Source organism: Cherax quadricarinatus, chromosome 5, assembly GCF_038502225.1.
Source record: "Cherax quadricarinatus isolate ZL_2023a chromosome 5, ASM3850222v1, whole genome shotgun sequence".
Lineage (NCBI taxonomy): Eukaryota > Metazoa > Arthropoda > Malacostraca > Decapoda > Parastacidae > Cherax > Cherax quadricarinatus.
In genome coordinates, this window is record NC_091296.1 from 13279580 (window position 1) to 13305723 (window position 26144).

The 26144-nt window shown below is 41.6% G+C and overlaps 2 protein-coding genes across 2 annotated transcripts in view; both read right to left on the minus strand.

Moving 5' to 3' along the window:
- The window catches only part of LOC128684693 (uncharacterized), an 83696-nt gene extending 60402 nt beyond the window's left edge, over positions 1-23294 (minus strand). Inside the window, exon 1 of the mRNA XM_070100220.1 lies at positions 23109-23294. The gene's annotated coding sequence lies outside the window, so the exon portion shown is untranslated. The remainder of the gene's footprint in view (positions 1-23108) is intronic.
- On the minus strand, positions 5642-11305 carry LOC138854853 (uncharacterized). Its single transcript, XM_070100209.1, has 2 exons — positions 9690-11305; positions 5642-6419 (listed from the first exon to the last, which is right to left on the minus strand). The coding sequence occupies exon 1, from the start codon at positions 11303-11305 to the stop codon at positions 9779-9781; it is 1527 nt and encodes a 508-aa protein (XP_069956310.1). The 3' UTR covers positions 5642-6419; positions 9690-9778.
- Positions 23295-26144: the final 2850 nt, after the last annotated feature.

Sequence of the window (26144 nt, forward strand, 5' to 3'; positions counted from 1 at the left end):
GTCGGAAATTATACGCAGGAAGGAATGCATATAAATGACCTCATAGGGGACAGGAGCAGTAGTGGGGAAACAAGTGTAGTCAAAGATAAGATAAAACCAATATTGCAAACTAGAAATACCACAGGAAATAGCAAACAAGAGGACTCCACTAGCAATAGTGAGGATATATTACCAAAAACAACTGGTGGGAGCTCCATTGTTGGTGCTAGGGAGGATAGGAATAAGACAGGTAAACATGCACCAACAGGGAATACAGTCACAGAAACCCAAGGCAAACGGAAACCAAGCCTGTGCACATACTATGCACTTGGTATCTGCAGACATGGGAAATCTGGAAAAACAGATGGGACGTGCAACTATGACCACCCTAGAAAATGCCGTGCCCATATGACAACAGGAAAATGCAAACTCCCTTCCTGTAAGCTTTTTCACCCTGAAATGTGTACCTCTTCAGTACAGGAAAGACTGTGCTATAACTTAAATTGCCAGGCACACCATCTAAAGGGGACAAAAAGATACAAAACATCCAGGCCATGGGAAAACCTGGGTAGCCACAGCCACTCAAGAGGGAGAGGTTTTTTAGTGCCAGGAAGGAAAAAAACTGGCAGGAAATGGCAGAAATCGTACACCAAATCCAGTCATTCCTGGAGTGGAACCACAGTCGATGGCCTCCACTCCAAACCAACAGATACAGATACTAATGCCGGAAAAAAAAATCCCCCTCAGTACCAACAATACCACCAGTCCGATGACATTCTTCTTTGCAAATATACAGGGTCTAAAGCCAGCAACAAACAACAAAATACCTTTCATCCGTGGACTGCTTGCAGAGGCAAAGGCAATGTTCGCAGCTTTCACTGAGACCCACATAAAGGATCACTTGGACAACGAAATATGGATCCCAGGTTACAACCTATACAGATGTGACAGAGTGAACAGGCAAAAAGGGGGGGGGGGTGGCCTGTACATTGCAGAGTCACTTGTTTGCACAGAACTGCTTAATGCCTCAAATGATGTAGTGGAAGTTTTAGCAGTAAAAATCGAGAACCAAAACCTAGTCATTGTGGTAGTCTACAAGCCTCCGGATGCAACATCCCAGCAATTCCAGGAACAGCTGTTAAAAATTGACCACTGTCTGGAAAATCTTCCAGTTCCTGCACCCAACATCTTGCTCCTGGGGGATTTCAACTTAAGGCACCTAAAATGGAGGAATATAGCAAATAATATTGTTGCAGTAATAACACCAGGAGGCAGCTCTGATGAAAACTCACACTCACACGAGCTTTTAAATCTCTGCACAAAATTCAATTTAAACCAGCAAATAATAGAGCCTACTAGACTGGAGAATACACTAGACCTCATCTTTACTAACAATGATGATCTGATAAGAAATGTCACCATATCAAAAACAATATACTCAGATCACAACATAATTGAGGTTCAGACATGTATGCGCGGAGCCCCAGACCGACATAATGAGATTAGTCACGAGGGTGCATTCACCAAATTCAACTTCAATAACAAAAACATAAAGTGGGTCCAAGTAAACCAAGTCCTAACCGATATAAGCTGGGAAGATATACTAAGCAACACAGACCCCAACTTATGCCTAGAACAGATTAACTTGGTGGCACTCGATGTATGCACAAGGCTTATTCCTCTAAGAAAAAGGAGGAATAGATGTAAAATAGAAAGAGACAGGCGCTCCCTTTACAGGCGACGGAAAAGAATAACAGAGCGGCTAAAAGAGGTCAATACTATATCTGAAATGCGTAGGGAGACACTGGTCAGAGAAATAGCAAGCATCGAACTTTAAGCTAAAGGAATCTTATAGGAGTCAGGAATCGCGGGAAGTACTAAAAGCCATAAATGAAATCTAAAGAAACCCAAAGTATTTCTTCTGTACACCACCAGTCAAGATGCTTAATATTTTGATTAATGTAAACTACCAGTGAATGTACACTGTCAGACATACACCTCTCAGTGTATATACACTGTCAGACATACATCTCTCAGTGTATATACACTGACAGACATACACCTCTCAGTGTATATACTCTGACAGACATACACCTCTCAGTGTATATACACTGTCAGACATACATCTCTCAGTGTATATACACTGACAGACATACATCTCTCAGTGTATATACACTGACAGACATACACCTCTCAGTGTATATACACTGTCAGACATACATCTCTCAGTGTATATACACTGACAGACATACACCTCTCAGTGTATATACACTGCCAGACATACATCTCTCAGTGTATATACACTGTCAGACATACACCTCTCAGTGTATATACACTGACAGACATACACCTCTCAGTGTATATACACTGCCAGACATACATCTCTCAGTGTATATACACTGCCAGACATACATCTCTCAGTGTATATACACTGACAGACATACACCTCTCAGTGTATATACACTGACAGACATACACCTCTCAGTGTGTATACACTGACAGACATACACCTCTCAGTGTATATACACTGACAGACATACATCTCTCAGTGTATATACACTGACAGACATACACCTCTCAGTGTATATACACTGACAGACATACACCTCTCAGTGTATATACACTGTCAGACATACACCTCTCAGTGTATATACACTGACAGACATACACCTCTCAGTGTATATACACTGTCAGACATACACCTCTCAGTGTATATACACTGACAGACATACACCTCTCAGTGTATATACACTGTCAGACATACACCTCTCAGTGTATATACACTGACAGACATGCACCTCTCAGTGTATATACACTGACAGACATACACCTCTCAGTGTATATACACTGACAGACATACATCTCTCAGTGTATATACACTGACAGACATACACCTCTCAGTGTATATACACTGACAGACATACACCTCTCAGTGTATATACACTGACAGACATACATCTCTCAGTGTATATACACTGACATACACCTCTCAGTGTATATACACTGACAGACATACACCTCTCAGTGTATATACACTGACAGACATACATCTCTCAGTGTATATACACTGACAGACATACACCTCTCAGTGTATATACACTGACAGACATACATCTCTCAGTGTATATACACTGACAGACATACACCTCTCAGTGTATATACACTGACAGACATACACCTCTCAGTGTATATACACTGACAGACATACATCTCTCAGTGTATATACACTGACATACACCTCTCAGTGTATATACACTGACAGACATACACCTCTCAGTGTATATACACTGACAGACATACATCTCTCAGTGTATATACACTGACAGACATACACCTCTCAGTGTACATACACTGACAGGAGGAGAGAGGCAGGAAAGCATGTCATTGGTTCACTGACCTTACTGTGGGAGACACCAGATGCTGTGTTCTGCCCTGGGCATGGTTCACATACCCACCACACTCTCACTCTAAATCATTTACTGTGTATATCACCGTAGATTAATTACTTTGTAAATCACTGTAAAAAAATACTTTGTAAATCACTGTAAATCAATTATTTTGCAATTCACTGTGAATAATTACTATGTAAATCACTGTAAATCAATTACTTTGCAAATCACTGTAAATCAATTACTTTGCAAATCACTGTAAATCAATTACTTTGTGAATCACTGTAAGTAATTACTATGTAAATCACTGTAAATAAATTACTTTGTATATCACTGTAAATCAGCTACTTTATATATCACTGTAAATCAATATCTGTGTAAATCACTTCACTGTAAATCAGTAACTGTTTACATCTAAAAGCACAACTATTCTCTCTCTCTCTCTCTCTCTCTCTCTCTCTCTCTCTCTCTCTCTCTCTCTCTCTCTCTCTCTCTCTCTCTCTCTCTCTCTCTCTCACCTTTCTTGAAACATCAGGTCCTCTTGCCCTGGTTAAAGATTGTCAGCATTCTGACTTAAATGGTTAATGGGGTTTAAAACCTGTATACTACACGAGAGTCATTAAGTCTGGCTATAATGAATATAATCGTTAATGTCTACCAGTACATGATACAACTTATACAGACCATAGCTGACATCAGTGACATACTGCTATATAGAAAGCCCCTTGTTATGCTGAGCATTTCCCGCAAATTAGGCAAATTTTGTCCGCAGGATGGGACCCACACTAGTCTACTAACACACGGCTAGGTGAACAATGTTTCCACTCGTACCGGAGATCGAACCACGGACCTCAGTGTGTGAGCTAAGTGCGTTACCAACCCAGCTACGGGACACCTAGTGGAGGTTTAAATCATGTCCACTACACGAGGGTCATCAAGGCTGCAGGTCACCTATTCACCACCAGTCAAGACTACTTAAATACCTAACAACCAGAATTAGGGTGACCCTTTCGGTGTATGTACACGGAAAAGCATTCACTTATCTTTGTGTATATGCTCATGCTCATGCTCATGCTCATGCTCTCTCTCTCTCTCTCTCTCTCTCTCTCTCTCTCTCTCTATATATATATATATATATATATATATATATATATATATATATATATATATATATATGTCGTGCCGAATAGGCAGAACTTGCGATCTTGGCTTAAATAGCAACGCTCATCTTGCCATATAACACAAGCGAAAATTTGTGTGCGCAATAATTTCACCAAAATCATTCTGAACCTAACGAAAAAAATATATTTCACTGTGTTTGTTTAGTATTAAATTATTGTAAACAAATCTAAAATATATTTAGTTGGGTTAGGCTAAAATAATTTGTTCCTGTTATAATAAGGTTAGGTAAGTTTTCTAAGATTCTTTTGGTGCAAAATTAAAATTTTTTACATTAACATTAATGAAAAAAATATATCTTTAAACGTATAAGAGAAAATTTTAGAAAGGACTTAATTTTAAATGAGTTATTGCTAATTGACCAGTTTTACATATTCGGCACGACATATATATATATATATATATATATATATATATATATATAATATATATATATATATATATATATATATACATATATATATATATATATATATATATATATATCTGTAGCAGTAGTTGTTGTAGCAGTAATAATGGTAGTAGAAACTGTAGAATAATATTACTGCTTATACTGACTGCAGTTAGTAGATAATAGCAGTGTAAGGAGTGGGTGAGTGCACAGCAGTGTAAGGAGTGGGTGAGTGCACAGCAGTGTAAGGAGTGGGTGAGTGCACAGCAGTGTAAGGAGTGGGTGAGTGCACAGCAGTGTAAGGAGTGGGTGAGTGCACAGCAGTGTAAGGAGTGGGTGAGTGCACAGCAGTGTAAGGAGTGGGTGAGTGCACAGCAGTGTAAGGAGTGGGTGAGTGAATGCACTAGTACAAGAGACGTGGCTATCATTTCAACATTCTTCATAATAGGTTAATTGAGTGTGTGTGCGCGAGGGATATAAGAACATAAGAACATAAGAACGAAGGAACACTACAGAAGGCCTACTGGCCCATGCGAGACAGGTCCAAGTCTCCTACCGGCTTAAGCCAATGCACCCAACCTAGTCAGGTCACATTGACTTAAGGGAGGAACATGTTACACTCCAAGTATTGTAACAACTATTTCCTTCTTTTTAGAGCATAACAATTTTGGTCAGAGAGGTTAGGGTAATAATAATGATCCTCCGGAATGCCTAATTTTAATTAAGTATATTCATAATATAACAAAAGCCAGTTATAATATACGAATTATCGTATATAAGTTAAGAATACATGTTTCTTCTGTAGTATCCAACATATACATAAGGCTTTCAAAACAGAGGATTAGGAGGATATCCTAGATATAACATATATATAAATGGAGATTACTTTATACATTAAAGTCTTGTTTCCCAATTGGAAGCAGTCAGAATAAAACAGAATATGTCCAGGCCGGCTAATAAATCTTGGCCAGTTACCAGAGACGAGCAGGAGTGTTCTCGTTGGCTGCTACTTCTTCACTGCTCGTCCCTCAACCTTGAGCATACAGGTAAAGTGGGTCACGTGACGTGACTCACCAACACTCAGTAGAGTAGTTGAACATAAAGGGGGGGGGGGGAGGGGGGGGGGTATAACCATCGAACATCACGGCTAACTACACACCGGCACACCGGGCGGCAGGCAGGTTACTATAGCTCCAATTAAACTTATCATGGCCATGTTACATAAATTATAATTGTTAATAAGAATTAATCTTAATAATACAAGGACGTTCATTTCCAATTTAGCTATTAAAGGAAATGACCGCAATGTAATATTAAAGGAAGGTTAACCATAGGGGCATGACACCCCGGCCCACAAGCAAATATCTCGGCGTTTAAGATGCTGATGGAGTAGAAGAAACCAACCAGCTGGTATAGGGATGGAGGTACATCATTCCAAGGTTAGTCATCCACTTGCTAGAACTGGTCCAGAAACTGCTTGACTGCAAAGAATTTCCGTAGTTAAGCCATATTAGGAGCGAGAGAGAGCATCGGCTAACACGTTGCTCGAACCCTTTATGTGAAAAATGGAGATCCGGTAAGGTTGGATCCTTAAAGCCCAGCGTAATATTCTAACATTTTTTGATTTCATAGAATTTATGAAAGTTAGAGGATTATGGTCTGAGTAAATATTTATCACATGAGGAGTATAACCGAGGTATACGTCAAAGTGTTCTAAGGACAACACTAAAGCCAGGGCTTCTTTTTCTATAGTTGAATAAGATCTTTGATATTCTTTCAATTTATAGGAAAAATAACATATTGGATGTAGAATATTACCGTTTTGGAAGGATTGCAATAAGACAGCACCTATAGCTGCATCACTGGCATCAACATGGAGGGTGAAAGGAATTTGGAAATTGGGTGCACGCAATACTGGGGCAGAGGAAAGGAAACGTTTTAAACGTTTAAAAGCTTGTTCACAATTCTCGTCCCAATTAAATTTATATTTAGGACTGGTCAATCTAGTCAGGGGGGAGGCAACTTGAGCAAAGTTTGGGCAAAAACGCCTGTAATAAGTAGCCATCCCCAAAAATCGTTGGAGGGCTTTCCTGTCTTGAGGAGACGGGAAATTTAAAATAGCTTGGACCTTTAATTGGTCGGGGGCTACTAGTCCCTTCCCTATTTTAAAACCGAGATATTTAATCTGGGCTTTACCAAAGTCACATTTTTGTAAATTTACAGTGAAATTGTATTTCTGCAATGCTTTCAGTAGTTGCTCTAATCTTTCTAAATGAGACTGCCAGTCATCACTAAAAACCACCAGGTCGTCTAAGTATGCCTCTACACCTTCTAAGGGTTGGACTAAAATGTTCATAATTCTCTGGAAAGAGGAGGCGGCGTTACACAAGCCGAAAGGCATAACCTTATACGTAAATAGTCCGTTCTTAACTACGAACCCGGAAATCTCTTGGGCCCTAGGAGTTAACGGCACCTGGTAATACCCTCTCAGCAAGTCTAATCTGGTCACAAAGTTGGCACCGGCTACAGCATCTATTAAATCATCAATCCTGGGTAATGGAAACCCATCTGGTTTGGTGACTGAATTTACTTTACGGTAATCCGTGCATAGGCGTACGGTACCATCGGGTTTTGGGACCAATAAACAGGGAGAGGCCCAAGGTGTCCAACTGGGTTCTATCAAATTATATTCCAGTAATGTATTTATTTCTTGTTGAATTAATTCTTGCTTAGCAGGAGAGACCCGGTAAGGGGATTGCTTTATTGGACTATCTTCTAACAATTCAATATCGTGGAAACCCAATGTACAAGGAGTAGGGATATCTTTGAAGATGGAGTTATATTTAGTGATTAACTCTTTGATTTGAGATTTTTGGGAGGTAGGAAGAACTTCCAGGAAATGGTCTAGTTCTTTTAAAACTTCAGAATTATGTAGTCTAAATTCTCTTACTTCCCTTACAGTGTCATTCCTTATTTCAGTGGATGTAGGTTGAATAGAGGTAATAATAGTAGGGAGAAGGCTAGACTCGTACTTCTTTAAGTTATCTATGTGATACCTCTTAATTTTCTTACGACGTCCTGGTTCACGGACCAGATAATTCACCTCATTTTCTTTGTCTACTATTTCATATGGCCCCAAATATCTAGGTTTTAAAGAATGTCCTGGAATTAAGTTTTTAACTAACACTAATTCATTCGGAGAGAATGAACGAGATTTAGCCTTTTGGTCATAAGATTTCTTCATTTTGGCTTGAGCTTCTGACAGATTCACGGCAGCTAAGCTTTTTAATTTGGAGAGAGGTTCTTTCCAAAGTAGAGGACTGGGATGAAGAGGTCCTCTCTTCCCTATCCAAGAATCTCGTAATATGGCTAGGGGTCCTCGCACCTGATGTCCAAAAATCAAGTCAAATGGAGAGTATTTAGTACTTTCTTGTTCAGCTTCACGGAGGGCGAAGAGAAGAAAGGGTAAACCTTCGTCCCATTCACGAGAATATTGCTCACAGTAAGCACGTAAAGTAGATTTAAGGGTTTGGTGGAATCTTTCTAGCACTCCTTGTGACTGGGGATGATATGCTGTAGAGAGGATCTGTCTTACTCCTAATCGAGACATAGCCTCTTTAAAAACCTTAGACGTAAAATTAGAACCTTGGTCAGATTGAATTTCACGTGGTATGCCTACTTGAGCAAAGAAGCGTATTAAAGCTCTTACTATATTTCTGGAATTAATTTTGGACATTGGGATAGCATCAGGATACCGAGTTGCCATATCTATGATAGTGAAGATATACTGGTTACCCCTTTTTGTGCGGGGCAACGGTCCTACACAATCAATAACTAATCTTTCAAAAGGTTCTTCAGGACATTTTATTGGAAGTAAAGGGGCAGACGCGGGATTGTGCGCCGTTTTGCCTATTATTTGACAAACGTGGCATTTCCGTAGTTTGTCAGCAATATAAGTCCTCATCTGAGGCCAAAAAAAATATTTCCTTATCTTTTTCTCTGTCTTACGAGATCCTAAATGACCTCCCAGTGGATTATCATGTGCTAGTTCAAATACCATATTACGTAAGGACGATGGCACCACTAACAAGTTTCCTTTTGAACTCAAATCATTATCATTATTTCTCTTCCAAAGAAAACCGTCTTCATCTAAAAGGTAACCTTCCTCTTTATCCTTATTGGTTAAACTTTTATCGTCCTTTAGAGCTATAAGAAATTCTTCTTTATTACATTTTCTAGCTAGGTCCGCAGGGACTGGTAAAACTTTGTCACCTGTGGGTCTCGACTGAATTGCTTCGCTAAACAGGAAGTTCAAACCTAATTCATCGGACATTTCTAAAGGCTGTTGAATATCCAAATTGTTAGAGTTCTTAGCCATGGCTCTGGTGACCACATTAAGGGGAAATAAATCTAGCCCTGCCTCAGAGGCTTCTAAGGCATAATTTACATCACAAGGATTATCTAAAACCAGAGGCTCTCTGGGTATCTCCAATTGATCAATTTCGTTCCCGATTAATAGATCCACGCCGGCAATGGGAAAAGGTTTATCTGAAAGTCCCACATTGATCCAGCCTACATATCCAGGCAGTTCTACATAAATCCTTATAATAGGGACCTTTATTATTGTGCCTCCGTAAGCCTCTAATAATACGTCTAGCCGGGGTTCTCTACTAGTAGGTAACTTTACCAGGTTTGATCTTAATAAAGAGAGATAGCTGCCAGTATCTCGAAAGGTCGTGATATTTACTAACCTCTCTTTACAGAGTCCGAACTTCCCCTGGGAAAAGTAGGGTTCCATAGCTACTCGGACCTTTTCTTCTGAAGCACTGTCGTGGTAAAGTCATCTATTAGACGGTCTGCTAGATGAGGCCTGAAAAGGTAGAGATTCATCATCCAGAGTTTCATACTTCCGAGAGGAATTTATTACCTGGGTAGGATATCTCCCTCTTGGTTGGGTTTTATCTTCCCGCTGTTTATGCCAACACTGGGACTGTCTATGACCTAACTTTTTACAAAAAAGGCACAGTGGTAATTGATCTTTAGGATACTGTCTGGAGAAAGAGCCGTTTGTCACCTGTTTTTTGTCTGAATACACCTTCAAAGGTTCGCCAGCTGGAGCTTTCCTAGCCGTCAATCTTGAACTAAAACCTTGGGAGGTAGATTTCTTTTCCGGGGCCTTAGACATTTCTGTGGTTATAGCATGGGAAATTTCAAAGTGATCTGCGTGGGCAGCAGTATCTAACAAGTTAGTAGTGGGAAATGTCAAAAGATAAGTATGCACCCTCTCTGGAAAATATTTAAAAAGATCTTCATGCAACATCAGCTGGGAAAGTGACTCGACTGAGGCGGCTCCCGCGGCCCTACGCCAACGCTCGAAAGCAGAGAGCTTTTCCCTGGCAAAGTCCACCCAAGACTGCTGAGGATATTTCTTCAGAGTTCTAAACATCTTCAAATAACTGACAGGTAATAAATCATAAGCTTTCAGAAGACAATCTTTTACCTGAGTATAATCAGAATATTGTTCAAAAGGTAAGTTGGCAGTTATGGTTTGGGCTTTTCCTATTAAAGATGAATGTATTAAAGCAGCCCAATATTTAGGAGGCCATTGCATCACCTTCGCCTGATTTTCGAATGCTTCAAAAAATGAATCTAAATTATCCTCCGTAAATTTAGGCATCAAAGAGGCTGCTTTACCAAGGTCAAATGAAGGGATTGTATACATATTACTGGATTCTCTTTTCTTCCTCAGTACTTCCCGTTCATAAAGCAAAGATTCACGTTCAAAATTCTCCCTTTTTAACTTTCTCTGGGCTTCTACAAAGGAGGTTTGAAGCAATAAAATACGTTCTAGACGTTCAAAATTCTCCTTAGATTGAATAGTAGTCAAAAGGGCTAAAGAGATTTGAGGTGGAACGTGTTCATCATCCAAAAGGACTTCTTGTTCTGTTTCAAAACTATCTGTAAATGGTTTACCTGGATCCGTTTCTTTAGTGTGATTGAGTTCTGTTCCCCATATAGTCCTTGGAGATGGAATTGGAGTCGTTGTAGCAGCGTAGCGTTTCCGAGTATCAGGAAGTTCATGTCCGTCGTCTCCAGTAGGGGTTGTTAGCGTCGTAGTTTCGGCCTCGGGCGTCTGTAGAAAAGAATTCAAAAAGGAAGGAATATCTGCTTCTCCATTCTCGATCTCTGGATCCTGCTCATCTGGAAAAAGGACATTCTGTATCATACATCTGACTGTCTGGGCAGTGAAATGCCTGTCGTATTTTATGCCCAAGCTTCGTGCTAATTGCCAACAAGATTGAAGCTTCAAATTTTGTAATTTCTCCTTTGTTATATCTTCAAACCTCTCTGCCATTTCTACATTCATTTTAAAGGAAATTCAGTGTTATGCTCCCGGACACAGGCCCCCACTTGTTACACTCCAAGTATTGTAACAACTATTTCCTTTTTTAGAGCATAACAATTTTGGTCAGAGAGGTTAGGGTAATAATAATGATCCTCCGGAATGCCTAATTTTAATTAAGTATATTCATAATATAACAAAAGCCAGTTATAATATACGAATTATCGTATATAAGTTAAGAATACATGTTTCTTCTGTAGTATCCAACATATACATAAGGCTTTCAAAACAGAGGATTAGGAGGATATCCTAGATATAACATATATATAAATGGAGATTACTTTATACATTAAAGTCTTGTTTCCCAATTGGAAGCAGTCAGAATAAAACAGAATATGTCCAGGCCGGCTAATAAATCTTGGCCAGTTACCAGAGACGAGCAGGAGTGTTCTCGTTGGCTGCTACTTCTTCACTGCTCGTCCCTCAACCTTGAGCATACAGGTAAAGTGGGTCACGTGACGTGACTCACCAACACTCAGTAGAGTAGTTGAACATAAAGGGGGGGGGGGGGGGGAAGGGGGGGTATAACCATCGAACATCACGGCTAACTACACACCGGCACACCGGGCGGCAGGCAGGTTACTATAGCTCCAATTAAACTTATCATGGCCATGTTACATAAATTATAATTGTTAATAAGAATTAATCTTAATAATACAAGGACGTTCATTTCCAATTTAGCTATTAAAGGAAATGACCGCAATGTAATATTAAAGGAAGGTTAACCATAGGGGCATGACAACATCAATAGCACTAACATCCCACATCATAAAAGTCTTTGAAAGCGTTCTAAGAAGCATGATCGGCAGGCACTTGGATACCCAACAGTTGCACAACCCAGGGCAGCATGGGTTTAGAGCGAGTCGCTCCTACCTCTCACAACTACTTCCTCTCACAACACTGGATGCTCTGGAGGAAAAACTAAATGCAGATGTATTATACACAGACTTTGCGAAAGCCTTCGACAAGTGCGATCATGGTGTAATAACACAAAAAATGCCTGTAAAGAAATAACAGGAAAAGTTGGTAGATGGATCTATAACTTCCTAACAAATAAAACGCGAAAAGAAATAGTAAACAGAGTGAAGTCCGAGGCAGCTACAATGAAAAGTTGTGTTCCACAAGGCACAGTACTCGCTCCCATCCTGTTACTCATCCTCATATCTGACATAGACAGAGATGTAAGCCACAACACCGTGTCCTTTGCTGATGATACCAGAATTTGCATGACAGTGTCATCCACTGAGAACACTGCAAGTCTCCAAGTGGACATTAACCAAGTCTTGAAATGGGTATCAGAAAACAATACGAAGTTCAATGAAGACAAGTTTCAATTACTCCGCTATGGAAAACTGGAGGTAATTAAAACTGTATCAGAGCATAAAACAAATTTCAACCATACAATAGAGCGAAAAACTAATGTGAAGGACCTGGGAGTGATAATGTCAGAGAACCTTACTTTCAAAGATCACAACAATGTCTCTACCACATCTAGGAAAATGATAGGATGGACAATGAGAACCTTCAAAACTAGGGATGCAATGCCCATGATGATTCTCTTCAAATCCCTTGTTCTCTCTAGGCTGGAATATTGCTGTACACTAACGGCCTCTTTCAAGGCAGGGGAAATTGCAGATCTGGAGAACGTAGAGAGAGCTTTCACTGTACGTATAAGTAAAATAAAGCACCCAAATTACTGGAAACGGTTGAAGTCCCTTGACCCGTACTTCTTGGAACGCAGGCGAGAAAGATATATGATAATATACACTCAGAAAATATTAGAGGGAATAGTCCCAAATCTGCACACGGAAATCACTCCCTACGAAAGCGGAAGAATCGACAGGAGATGCAACATCATCCCAATGAAAAGCAGGGGCGCCACGAGTACGCTAAGAGACAACACAATAAAGTGTCAGGGGCCCAAGATTGTTCAGTTGACTCCCAGCATATATAAGGGGGATTACCAACAGACCCCTATCCTCAAGACCCTTGGCTGTCTTCAAGACCCTTGGCTGTCTTCAAGACCCTTGGCTGTCTTCAACACCCCTGGCTGTCTTCAACACCCCTGGCTGTCTTCAACACCCCTGGCTGTCTTCAACACCCCTGGCTGTCTTCAACACCCCTGGCTGTCTTCAAGAAGGCGCTGGACAGGCACCTAAAGTCAGTACCTGACCAGCCGAACAGTAACAGCTTGGTTGATCAGGCCCTGATCCACCAAGAGGCCTGGTCATGGACCAGGCGGCGGGGGCGTTGACCCCCGGAATACCCTCCAAGTATACTCCAGGTAACTCACATATTTCCCAGGTTCCACGTACAAGCCTCAGGTAACCTGGGTAGTCACCATGTAATCAGTTTCTAGCGTAATTCAGACTACAATGGATATCAAAATTTCCTGATTGGCTGATTGGTCAATGGGAAGTCTCATGGTAATATACAGTGTTCTGATTATCTGATTGGCTGATAGAAAGTTCCGAAGCTGCGACTGGCTAACTGATCAACCGTAAGAACCGACTGTGAATAATATTAGTGAAGATATGTGACATCAGTGAAGATCTATGACATCAGTGAAGATCTGTAACATAAGTGAAGATCTGTAATATCAGTGAAGATCTGTGACATCAGTGAGAACACTGATGTGGGTGACTGACCTGTATAACATGTGACCTGGGTTCACCCAACCCTGACCTGCTCTCTCTCTCTCTTACATCGCTACTCTGGGAAAAATGTGACCCCTTGTACTCAGTCTTCATGTACAACACTACTTGTACTCAGACTACCTTCATCTACAGCGCCTGCGTACCGAAATGTAGTGCCTGCGTAGCAGGCTTCTTTACTTGAATACTGAGGAACACATGGAGTGTTGAGGGGGTCAACGCCCCCGCGGCCCGCTAGTTATAATACTGGAGATCGTTCAGGAAGTGGAGGGGGGACTTTAAGACAATCAGTCCCTCAGCCTTGATGGAAGGTGATCAGTCCCTTAACCTAAAGCAGAGGCAGAGGTGATATATAATTACAAAAGCTAGAGGAACTAGCATTACAAAAGCAAGAGGAACTAGCACTACAAAAGCTAGATGAACTAGTACTACAAAAACTAGAACTAGCATTACAAAAGCTAGAGGAACTAGCACTACAAAAGCTACATGAACTAGCATTATAAAAGCTAGAGGAACTAGTACTACAAAAACTAGAGGAACTAGTACTACAAAAGATAGAGGAACTAGTACTACAAAAGCTACAGGAACTAGCATTATAAAAGCTAGAGGAACTAGTACTACAAAAACTAGAGGAACTAGTACTACAAAAGATAGAGGAACTAGCACTACAAAAGCTACAGGAACTAGCATTATAAAAGCTAGAGGAACTAGTACTACAAAAGCTAGAGGAACTAGTAATACAAAAGATAGAGGAACTAGTACTACAAAAGATAGAGGAACTAGTACTACAAAAGATAGAGGAACTAGTACTACAAAAGCTAGAGGAACTAGTACTACAAAAGATAGAGGAACTAGTACTACAAAAAATAGAGTAACTAGCACTACAAAAGCTAGAGGAACTAGCACTACAAAAGCTACAGGAACTAGCATTACAAAAGCAAGAGGAACTAGTACTACAAAAGATAGAGGAACTAGTACTACAGAGGAACTAGCACTACAAAACCTACAAGAACTAGCATTACAAAAGCTAGAGGAACTAGTACTACAAAAGCTAGAGGAACTAGTACTACAAAAGATAGAGGAACTAGTACTACAGAGGAACTAGCACTACAAAAGATAGAGGAACTAGTACTACAGAGGAACTAGTACTACAAAAGCTAGAGGAACTAGTACTACAAAAGATAGAGGAACTAGTACTACAAAAGCTAGAGGAACTAGTACTACAGAGGAACTAGCACTACAAAAGCTAGAGGAACTAGTACTACAAAAGATAGAGGAACTAGTACTACAAAAGATAGAGGAACTAGCACTATAAATGATACAGGAACTAGTACTACAGAGGAACTAGCACTACAAAAGATAGAGGAACTAGTACTACAAAAGATAGAGGAACTAGTACTACAAAAGCTAGAGGAACTAGCACTACAAAAGATAGAGGAACTAGTACTACAGAGGAACTAGCACTATAAATGATAGAGGAACTAGTACTACAGAGGAACTAGTACTACAAAAGATAGAGGAACTAGCACTACAGAGGAACTAGCACTATAAATGATAGAGGAACTAGTACTACAGAGGAACTAGCACTACAAAAGATAGAGGAACTAGTACTACAGAGGAACTAGCACTACAGACAGAGGAACTTTTTTTTATATTTTTATTTAAAAGGACACAGTACAAGATATAAATAAATAAAAGAACACAATTATTAACCGTTTGAAAATACAATGACCACAAGTGTTACATTCATATTGTATTAAAGAATATACCATCACCGAACAATGAAACGAACAGGATAACACCTGCTCAGAAAATAAACCTACAAATCAGCATACGAAGGATAAAATTATACATTACTTAAACAAAGGCTAACCCAACCCTACAATAAAATTACAAAGACATACCACATAATACTTCCCGCAAATAGCAGGAAACTCTTAACATAATAAAGAGCGAGAGAGCTCCAGCACCGAACAAAAAAAATTAGCAAAAACCAAAAACTCAAAATTTTATGTCTGTGTCCACATAAATCAAAGTGCACAGTAAATATTATTTAACATACAAAAATTAAAATGATAAGAACATTAATTTAAACATTAGGCAAACCAAAGCCGACAATAAACATTACATTGGTACATATCACAATGAAACTCCCCACATAAACACTGGGCAGGAAACACCCTCAAGTAAAAGACATAACATTATATACGCAAGTATCAACCCATACAACTAACAAAATCCTAACATAAGGTATCAAAACTGTCTAGTTACAGGACATAAAAACCTTATCTCCCTATTTGAAACACTAGTACATCATTGCTGATTTTTTTTTTTTTTTTTTTTTTTTTTTTTTTTTTTTTTTTTTTTTATATAAACAGTCTAAAAGATAATATATAAACAAATAATTAGCATATAATTATAATTCTCATTGCCTAAAGACTCGCCGCACTTACTTCGTGCCGGCACATACTACCCCCCCCCCCCTTTTCCCTATTATCAATATTATTATACTGGGCGTATATCATGGGAATAAAAATTCCTCATGCACATACAGTAGTCATAATTAAAAATATTGACATACAAGTTCGTACATGTTCCATCCTTATTTTTTCCCCAATAACACCATTGAACAAAACCAGTTTACAATCTCACAGAAACCCCATTAAGGGCATCTCACAATAAAATTGTCCACTCCTAACCTAATACCTCACTATTCATTATAATTCATATATCATTACATAACATGATTAGGTACTTAGAAAAAGGTGTCATTATATGTGATTATAAAATTGACTAAGCCAAAGATCATGATTTCATATATAAACATAGCAGAAAATTTTTCCCACAAAGCAACTGTGCAGGTTCACAGCACTTCGCAAACATAAGTTATACAACGATCAAGTTAACTTGTGTGCTTGTCTTAACATCATTCTGCTCTAAACCCGAGATCCCAAGGTTTAGTCATCATGGTTTTTAAGGTTATCCTGTATGCAGTGAACATAACCATAGATTCCAAATCCTCATTCATCTCCCTTCCACTCTATTCATAACCCTCCCACCATCCACACTACAAAGAAGCCTAAACCAACCCACCCTCATGTGTCCCCCGGTAGGAGACCAACCCTTTGCCCGCCCCCTGGGTTCATGAGGAGAAGGCCCCCCACAGTGAGATTCCGGTAACCCTCCGAAAAACTAACTACCCACCTCCCACCATAGACTTGCCTATTCCTACACATAGTTCTATAAAATCTCGCTGCTAACGCTTTTATCCTCAACTCTCCCCTAACCTCCCTCATCCCCCAAGATACATGTAAATAATCCGTCATAACATACATTAAGGCTCTACCCACATCACCCGGCACCCCAGTTACATCCAACATTAAGGCCCGTAGGAATGGCCATTGCCCCCCCCCCAAAAGTCTGATAACTCTCAACATCCATAACCTCACCCCCTCCAAAGAGGGACAAAAATATACCGCATGAAAAGCCGTTTCGATGTCCCCACAATGCAAGCATGAGTCCTCTCTCACAAGACCCATTTTATATAACACATCCCTAGAGGCCAATATTCCCATCAGAAAACGATATACTAACTCTCGTACCCTCGCTGTTATTCTAAGCAAGCCAAACTTCCTCCATATGCTTATCCAGTCATATGTTGGATATACAGCAAGTCCCTGTAAGACACCCTTGCCTACCACGGCACCCACCATTCGTTTGACCTTTAACGTGGACACCTGTTTAACATGTAATAAAACCCTCAACATATCCTCACAATACCGCAAATCCCTTCCGCACCACCATCTTCGTGCATCCTCCATTACCCTACCTACCCTGACTCCCCTGTTCCCCCCAGTCCGGATATATCTTTGTTTAATATATAAAGCCATTACTCTATGACCCAATGACATCAGGCCAAGACCCCCACGTCTCCCCTCCGTCATCACCACGTCCTTGCTCAACCATGCCCTCCCAAACCCCCACACATACCTTAGAACCTTCCTCTGGATTTCTGCAATATCCTCTGCTCTTAAAGGGAACACCTCAGCCACTCCCCACACCTTACTGTAAACCAGAGAGTTGACCACTAAAACTCTCTGCTGTAATGTTACGTCCCTAGCCCTTAAGCCACCTAGCCTACCCAAAACCCTGCTCGTAACTAATTCCGAATTTATCTTCCTACTCTCCTGCACTTCCTCCATGTACCATATTCCACAAACCTTAATTCTGTCCACTACTGACCATCCCAAACCCTCCCCCAAGCCCCCTCCCACCCAATCCCCCACCTCTAATAGTCTCGACTTCATTAAATTAACTCTCATACCCGTGGCATCCCCAAAAATCTGAATGATTCCACCAACTTTCCTTAGATCTTCCTCATGCCTTACCAACACAGTAGTATCATCTACGTACCCCACAATCCCCCCCCGCCCACCCCCCCTAATCCCATGTTCATTCATCACCTCATCCACCAGCCCATAAAATGGATTCTGTACGCAGGAAAACAATAACTGAGAGAGTGGACAGCCCTGCCTCAAACCTCTCTCCATCAGTACTGGGTCCCCCAACTTACCATTAACCTGTACCCTAATAACTGCTCCCTCATACAAGGTTTGCACCCATCTCACCACCTTCTCCCCCAAACCCAACTGTTCCAAACAAACTTTTAAGAAATCCCTATTCACACAATCATACGCATTAGCCCAATCTAATCCAAGTATTCCCCCTCCGGTGCAGTCCTCAATAAAATCCCTTATGTGACTATGCCCGTCCCTCATACTTCTTCCCGGAATGCCAAACTGTCCCCCATGTACCACTGATCCTAGAACCTTCTTCAGTCTATTGCCCAGAATTTTAGCATAAATTTTATAATCTGCACACATTAAGGATATTGCTCTATAATCATTCAATACTTTCCCATCCTTCTTCTTCGGCACCAACACGACGATCCCTGTTTTCTGGGTCTTCCCCATCCTCCCACTGCTCCACATATGATTCAAGACTTCCACTAACCCATACCTAATGCATTCCCAATAAACTCTATAAAAATCATTCGGTATTCCATCAATGCCCGGCGTCTTACCCTGACTCATCCCGTAAACCGCCTCCCCCACCTCCTCCTCACTAATACTACCCTCCAGCATTTCCCGTTCCTCTTGTCCCAATACAATAGTATTCTGCATAACCCCAAATACCTCCTCACTGACAACTTCCTTGTTCCTCCTCCATTTCTCCCTAAACCAATAATCAGCATAACCACTAATATCATCTGTATCAGTAAGACCTTGACCCACCACATATCCTCCCCCCCCATCAGCGACCACTAGATGCGCTATGGTAGTCACCATCTGCCTTTCCCTAAATTTTCTCAGGACATAACCTGATGGTCGATCACCCTTTAACACCTCCTCTAATCCTGCCCTAACTCTAATCGCATTAAACCTTTCATTATGCAATCCTTCAATCCTACTCCTTAAATCATCCACCTCACCTCGCACATCTTCCCTTCCCCCCCCGTCATAAACAGCATTTAGCTGTCCCTCCAGGTAGTTTTGCAAACCATATCTCCACCTTGCCTGTTCCTTTCCACGTATCCTAAAAAACTCTGCTATTGCTGTCTTTGCCCGCATCTCCCACCAGTCAAGCAAATCCATCCCACCATCCCTACCCTCCCAGCAATGTCTCCACCATTCCTCAAAGGATGAGCCTTCATCCCTCTCCTGCAGAAGCCTCACATTCAATTTCCAATACCCAGCATATATGCGTACTATACCATCCACCCGCAGATCAGCTATCACCGCCCTGTGATCCGAAAAACCGACATCAAAAGCCCTCACTCTCTCCACACCAATCCCCTGCATCACATATATCCTATCTAACCTCGCCCCATAATTCCCACGAATGAACGTGTGCTCCACCCCATACTCCCCCCTACCCACCACATCTACAACTCCCACATCCCTTAACACATCCCTTAGCGCACCTAAAACACATCCTGCCCCCCTCGGCGTCACATCACCATACCTAATCACACAGTTCCAGTCACCTCCAAGTACAGTTATAGAAGGTAAACCTCGCAAATAATACATCAAAACATCACGTACAAAATCAACTTTGACTCTAACATTGTTACATGCTGGCATATATACACCAATGAAACATACTCTCCCCACCCCCCAGTGCCCATCTACCCTTACAACCCTCCCCCCTCCCCCCTCCTCCCAACCCATGACACGCAATGGGCTGGTCTCCTTTACAGCTACTGCTACCCCTCCTTTTAATTGCAAAGCATTACTGACAAACATTTTATAACCCCTCAAACTCAATTCACTCCCTAACCTATGGTTATGCTCCTGCAAAAAACATACATCCACATCAAACCTTCGTAAAAACCACTCTAACCAAACCCTTTTTACCTCAGATTTAAGCCCATTGACATTTATTGTGACACACTTGAATTTGCCAGAAGAGGGGGCTTACCCCTATGCCGCTGTATCTTACTCACTTCACCTTTCTCAGTACCTGTACCATTTTTATCCTTTTTTCTAACCTGTCCACCAGCCCCTCCTTGCCCCCCCCCCACTGATCTTCCCCGGTACACCCCCTCCCCTGCTTGCCTTTTCCCCTACCACTACCCATGACTTCTTCCCGGGTCTCTGCCCAGGTGTTAAAACCTCATCTAGGTCAAAAGCACCCGCAGTTCTTTTTCGTGAGCTCTCACTCACACACAAATCTACATCCTGCACGTCCTCCTGATGGACTTCCACCACCACTTCCATGTCCTCTCTGTCATTCCTCGGACCCTTCACCTGTCCCTGCTGCTCAACCATCAGCTGCATCTCACTTGACTTCTCAGGACCATCCTCCCCGGCCACCTTCTCTTCGAAAAACTCCTGCAGAACCGCTTCCAGCAGCTTCTCCTGGGTAGACTCTTCCACGTCCACCTGTCCCTCAGGCGATGGGGGCCCCTCCCCTGTCACCTCCGGGAGGGTAACACAGGTACCGACCGTCGATACTTCCCGTTCTACTTCTTCGCTCCATCTACCACTCGTCACTGCTTCCACCTCTCGCAACTCAGGCATCAACTCACATGGTCTCTGCTCCACTGCCAACGTACCAGGAGCCCTGGTAGGCTGCTTTCTAGGACACTGTGCTGCCATATGTTCATATGAGCTACAGAGACGACAGGTCTTTCTCTGGCCGGCATAGTGTACAAAGACTTGCGTCCTGGACTCCACCAGCATGACATAGGACGGTATGGGCCTAGCCAACGTCATTTTGAGGGTATAAGAACCCTCAGGTCTTCCCTTATATGGCCCCTCTGTCCATACTCCCATCGTTGCCGAATGGACTTTTCCGTAGTTATGGAATACCTCCTGTATACTACACGCCGTCGCCTCGAAAGGGACATTTCTCACCTTCACCCATGTGTAGTACCTGGATACGTCATGCAGAACAACCTCCACTGCCGAGTTCACTGTCACCTTCCTCTCCTGGTACTCGTCAACAAGTCTGTCGTAGACGCCGGTATGATTCAGTTTCAGGAAAACTCTGTTCATCCCATTTAAGGCAACACCATAAACTTCCTCGTTGGGGACACCATAGGCGTCCCTGATGATAGCAGGCAGCAATGTATGCATCGTAGTTCCAGTAAGTGTGCCACGTATCAGCTGTATACAAACAGTGTTAATCCTCTGTCCCACTCGGTACGCCATTTTGTCTTCTAGTTGCTAAAGGTCACCACCAGAGGGCAGGTGTAGCTACTAGGCGTGCGTCCTCTCTCCCCGGAGGTCGAGAGACGAAATGAAAGATAGAGGAACTAGTACTACAGAGGAACTAACACTACAGACAGATGGAACTAGCACTACAAAAAATAGAGGAACTAGCACTACAAAAGATAGAGGAACTAGCACTACAAAAGATAGAGGAACTAGCACTACAAAAGATAGAGGAACTAGCACTACAAAAGATAGAGGAACTAGCACTACAGAGGAACTAGCACTACAAAAGATAGAGGAACTAGCACTATAAATGATACAGGAACTAGTACTACAGAGGAACTAGCACTACAAAAGATAGAGGAACTAGCACTATAAATGATACAGGAACTAGTACTACAGAGGAACTAGCACTACAAAAGATAGAGGAACTAGTACTACAAAAGATAGAGGAACTAGTACTACAAAAGCTAGAGGAACTAGCACTACAAAAGATAGAGGAACTAGTACTACAGAGGAACTAGCACTATAAATGATAGAGGAACTAGTACTACAGAGGAACTAGCACTACAAAAGATAGAGGAACTAGCACTACAGAGGAACTAGCACTATAAATGATAGAGGAACTAGTACTACAGAGGAACTAGCACTACAAAAGATAGAGGAACTAGTACTACAGAGGAACTAGCACTACAGACAGAGGAACTAGCACAACAGACAGAGGAACTAGCACTACAAAAGATAGAGGAACTAGTACTACAGAGGAACTAGCACTACAAAAGATAGAGGAACTAGTACTACAGAGGAACTAACACTACAGACAGAGGAACTAGCACTACAAAAAATAGAGGAACTAGCACTACAAAAGATAGAGGAACTAGCACTACAAAAGATAGAGGAACTAGCACTACAGAGGAACTAGCACTACAAAAGATAGAGGAACTAGCACTACAAAAGATAGAGGAACTAGCACTACAGAGGAACTAGCACTACAAAAGATAGAGGAACTAGCACTACAAAAGATAGAGGAACTAGCACTACAAAAGATAGAGGAACTAGCACTACAAAAGATAGAGGAACTAGCACTACAAAAGACAGAACTAGCACTACAAGACAGAACTAGCACTACAAGACAGAACAACTAGCACAACAAAAGACAGAACAGCTAGCACAACAAAAGACAGAACTAGCACAACAAAAGACAGAACAGCTAGCACAACAAAAGACAGAACAGCTAGCACAACAAAAGACAGAACTAGCACAACAAAAGACAGAACAACTAGCACTAGACAGAGGAACTAGCACTACAAAATACAGAGGAACTAGCACTACAGACAGAGGAACTAGCACTACAAAAGATAGAGGAACTAGCATCAGTGTCAATGACAAACCTACATTTATGGGGCCCTGAAGCTTGAGCAGTTATTGGGGGGGCCCCTTCGCAACCCATTCTCATAAAGTAGACCCCCAAAATTTAAACAATGTGGACTCAAGTCGCTTCAGGGCCCCTAGTGCCCTCTGGGACTAGGGGACTAGATCCTCCCCTCTAGCACACGATGTGGTTGACTGTCCATTTATTGAGGAATATAGAGACGGACTGCTTAATACTCAATCTTTAACGGTTTTAGTGGGAAGCCGGTTATTTGACTCGGGTGAGGATGTAGGTTCCCCACTCTGCTGGGTTCAGGTAATTAATAATAATATAATAATATCTTTATTTACTACAAGTACATGTACAAGGTGTACAGACCATAGCTGACATCAATAACATACTACTATATAGAATGCCCCTTGTTATGCTGAGTATTTTGTCCCAGGATGCGACCCACACCAGTCCACTTACACCCAGGTACCCATTTTACACTGATGGGTGAACAGGGACAGCAGTGTCTTATGGAAACACGTCCCTAATGTTTTCAAGCCGTACCGAAGGAGATTCGAACTCCGAACCTCAGTGTGTGAGTTGAGTATGCTAGCTTACACACTTACCTAGCAGTAAGTGGGTAGTTGTGGAAATTTATTTGGTCCAAATAGTTCCACAGCTCAGATCCAGCATGAGCGTCTGGTCGTCTGAGCCGAGCGACCCTTAAACCCTCCCAAACAAGCAAGGCATTCTCTGGTTGGCGGTTGTTGGTAAGCTTATTTAATTTATAGATTTACTCTTCAGGGAAGGAGTAGGTAGTAATACTGGTAGTACACTCATATTAGGTTTACTAAGGCATCTGTAGATAATGATAGAGTAGACCTAAGACCTTAACATAGGTAGTAATAGGCCGATAATGTAGGCAAACACTAGGATAAGTTAGCTAGGGAGAACTGGCAGCCCTAGCTTGATTGGCGGGGCGCAGGTCACAAAGACAGAATAGCGTCCTTCTTACGATAGACTTCGACTGGACAAGACGTGCCGTGAACATCAGGCGGCGCCCCCACGTGTCTTCACATCTGAGACCTGGGGAAATCTGGTAGAGACACCTCGATGTACCGTAGATGATCTCCTCCATCAGCCTATACAGTAAGACGAGATATTCACCTTTTCCCGTAGGATCTGGCCAGTGATTTAGGAGATTGTGAGTTGAGTTAACTGAGGGCTCGGCGTGCTACAGAGAGAGTATGCCCAGTAAGTACCAGCGTCTCAGAGTCGTCTGAAGCTAGCGTCTGAGTCTGCATAGTTATACTAGGGGATACATACCCTCTTGGATATAGGATTTTCTGAGGTGCAGGCAGGACGCTAATAACGATTGAATATTGCAGGATTTAATGCTCCCGGTTGCACGTGGTTCCTAAGGGGAAGTCCAAAGGGGCTAAAGCTAGGCTTAGGAAGTTGAAGATCAGGATATATGCTGCAACACCAAGTAAGTTAGTCCTTTATACGTGCATGCAGGCAAAGTTTCTTGCAATACCAATCATTTGTGAAAATCTGTCCTATAAGCCACTTGTGAGGCTGAGGTACCCACCTCAGAACTCGGTGTCAACAGAGTTTGCCAGGGTAGGCGACTCACTTGGAGGCAGCCCACACAAATTTTCACAAAAGTGGTCCTTCGAAACCCGGATGTGGAATAGCTAGGTTAAGCTATCATAGCTAGGCCACAGTTAGGAACCAGTTTTACAGAGTTAGGTTAAGCTATCATAGCTAGGCCACAGTTAGGTTAAGCTATCATAGCTAGGCTACAGTTAAGAACCAGTTTTACAGAGTTAGGTTAAGCTATCATAGCTAGGCTACAGTTAGGAACCAGTTTTAAAAAAGTTAGGTTTAAGTTAGCACACCTAGGTCAAAGTTACTCAGAGGCTAGGCCAAGCTGACTATACACAGAAGTTGTTATTTGCAGTAATTTACAGGCAGGCCAGGTAGGCTAGAGAAGCTTGTGAATTTAATTATTTACAGTGATTACAAGTAATCCAGAGTAGGAGACTTGTGTGTTAATTACTTACAGTGGATTTGCAAGGTAGCCACAGTTAGGCTAGGCTTGTGCAATATTTACAAAAGGGTTATAGTAGCTAGTACAGATTTAACCTAGTTATTATTTACAGGGAGTTATAAAGCCAGGTTTAAGTTATAGCACTAGCTAGGTTAGGATTTACCTTATCCAACCATCCACGCTAAACAGAGTAAGCTGGGCACAGTTAGGCCAAGCTGTTTACATACATTATTTATTTACTGTTTCACAAGTTGAATTGTTGAATTTACTTGTGTTAACCAAGTGATTTTAATTTGTATACTGCACTTTTATTGTGATTTTCATCATCTTTGATTCATGTTAATGTGGGATTTGTGAATTATACCTGAGACTAGGTTAAGTCCTGTAATTATTTGCTGGCATTGTACAGTTGAGTGCTAGATTAAGCTTTCACATCGATACACATTTTTGATTGGGATTTGAGAGCTAACAGTGTACATTTTTGATTCAGAGTAGAGTCAAATTAATAAAGGGAATTGTTAAGCTTGTTGAGAAGCCTTGAGACTCGTTCATTCTCACCTAATACCGTTTGTGCTGTGGGGTGGGCTAACTGAAATACAAATTAGCACCGTGATCTTAACTAAACCGCAACTATGGTAGGTGAAGATGCAGTACCAGCTGTCCCAGCTCTAAGTCAATTAAAGCGGTCTATGGGAGCCTATAAGGGGCGCCTGAGCAAAGCATGTGAGGAGTGTCGTATGGCCAGGCAAGATCAGGACGTAGACTGGGAGGAACTAGAGAGTTGCCTGAAACCTTTGGAGCAAAGACTGGAGGCCTTTGAGAGATCATTTATCCTTTATGAGACAGAGGCCTATACTACAGGTGAGTCTGAATATACGGTCGAAGTAGCACGGACAGACTATGACGAACGAAGGGCAGAGTGTAAAGCAGAGATGAGACTCTGCAGGCAGTTAATAAAGACTTTGAAGGCCGGTACAGCAGGGGCAGCAAATGTTTCAAAGAACACGAACAACAG

Coding starts and splice junctions, on each gene's coding strand:
- LOC138854853 (XM_070100209.1), bottom strand. CDS start 11,305: ATGAATGTAGAAATGGCAGAGAGGTTTGAAGATATAACAAAGGAGAAA.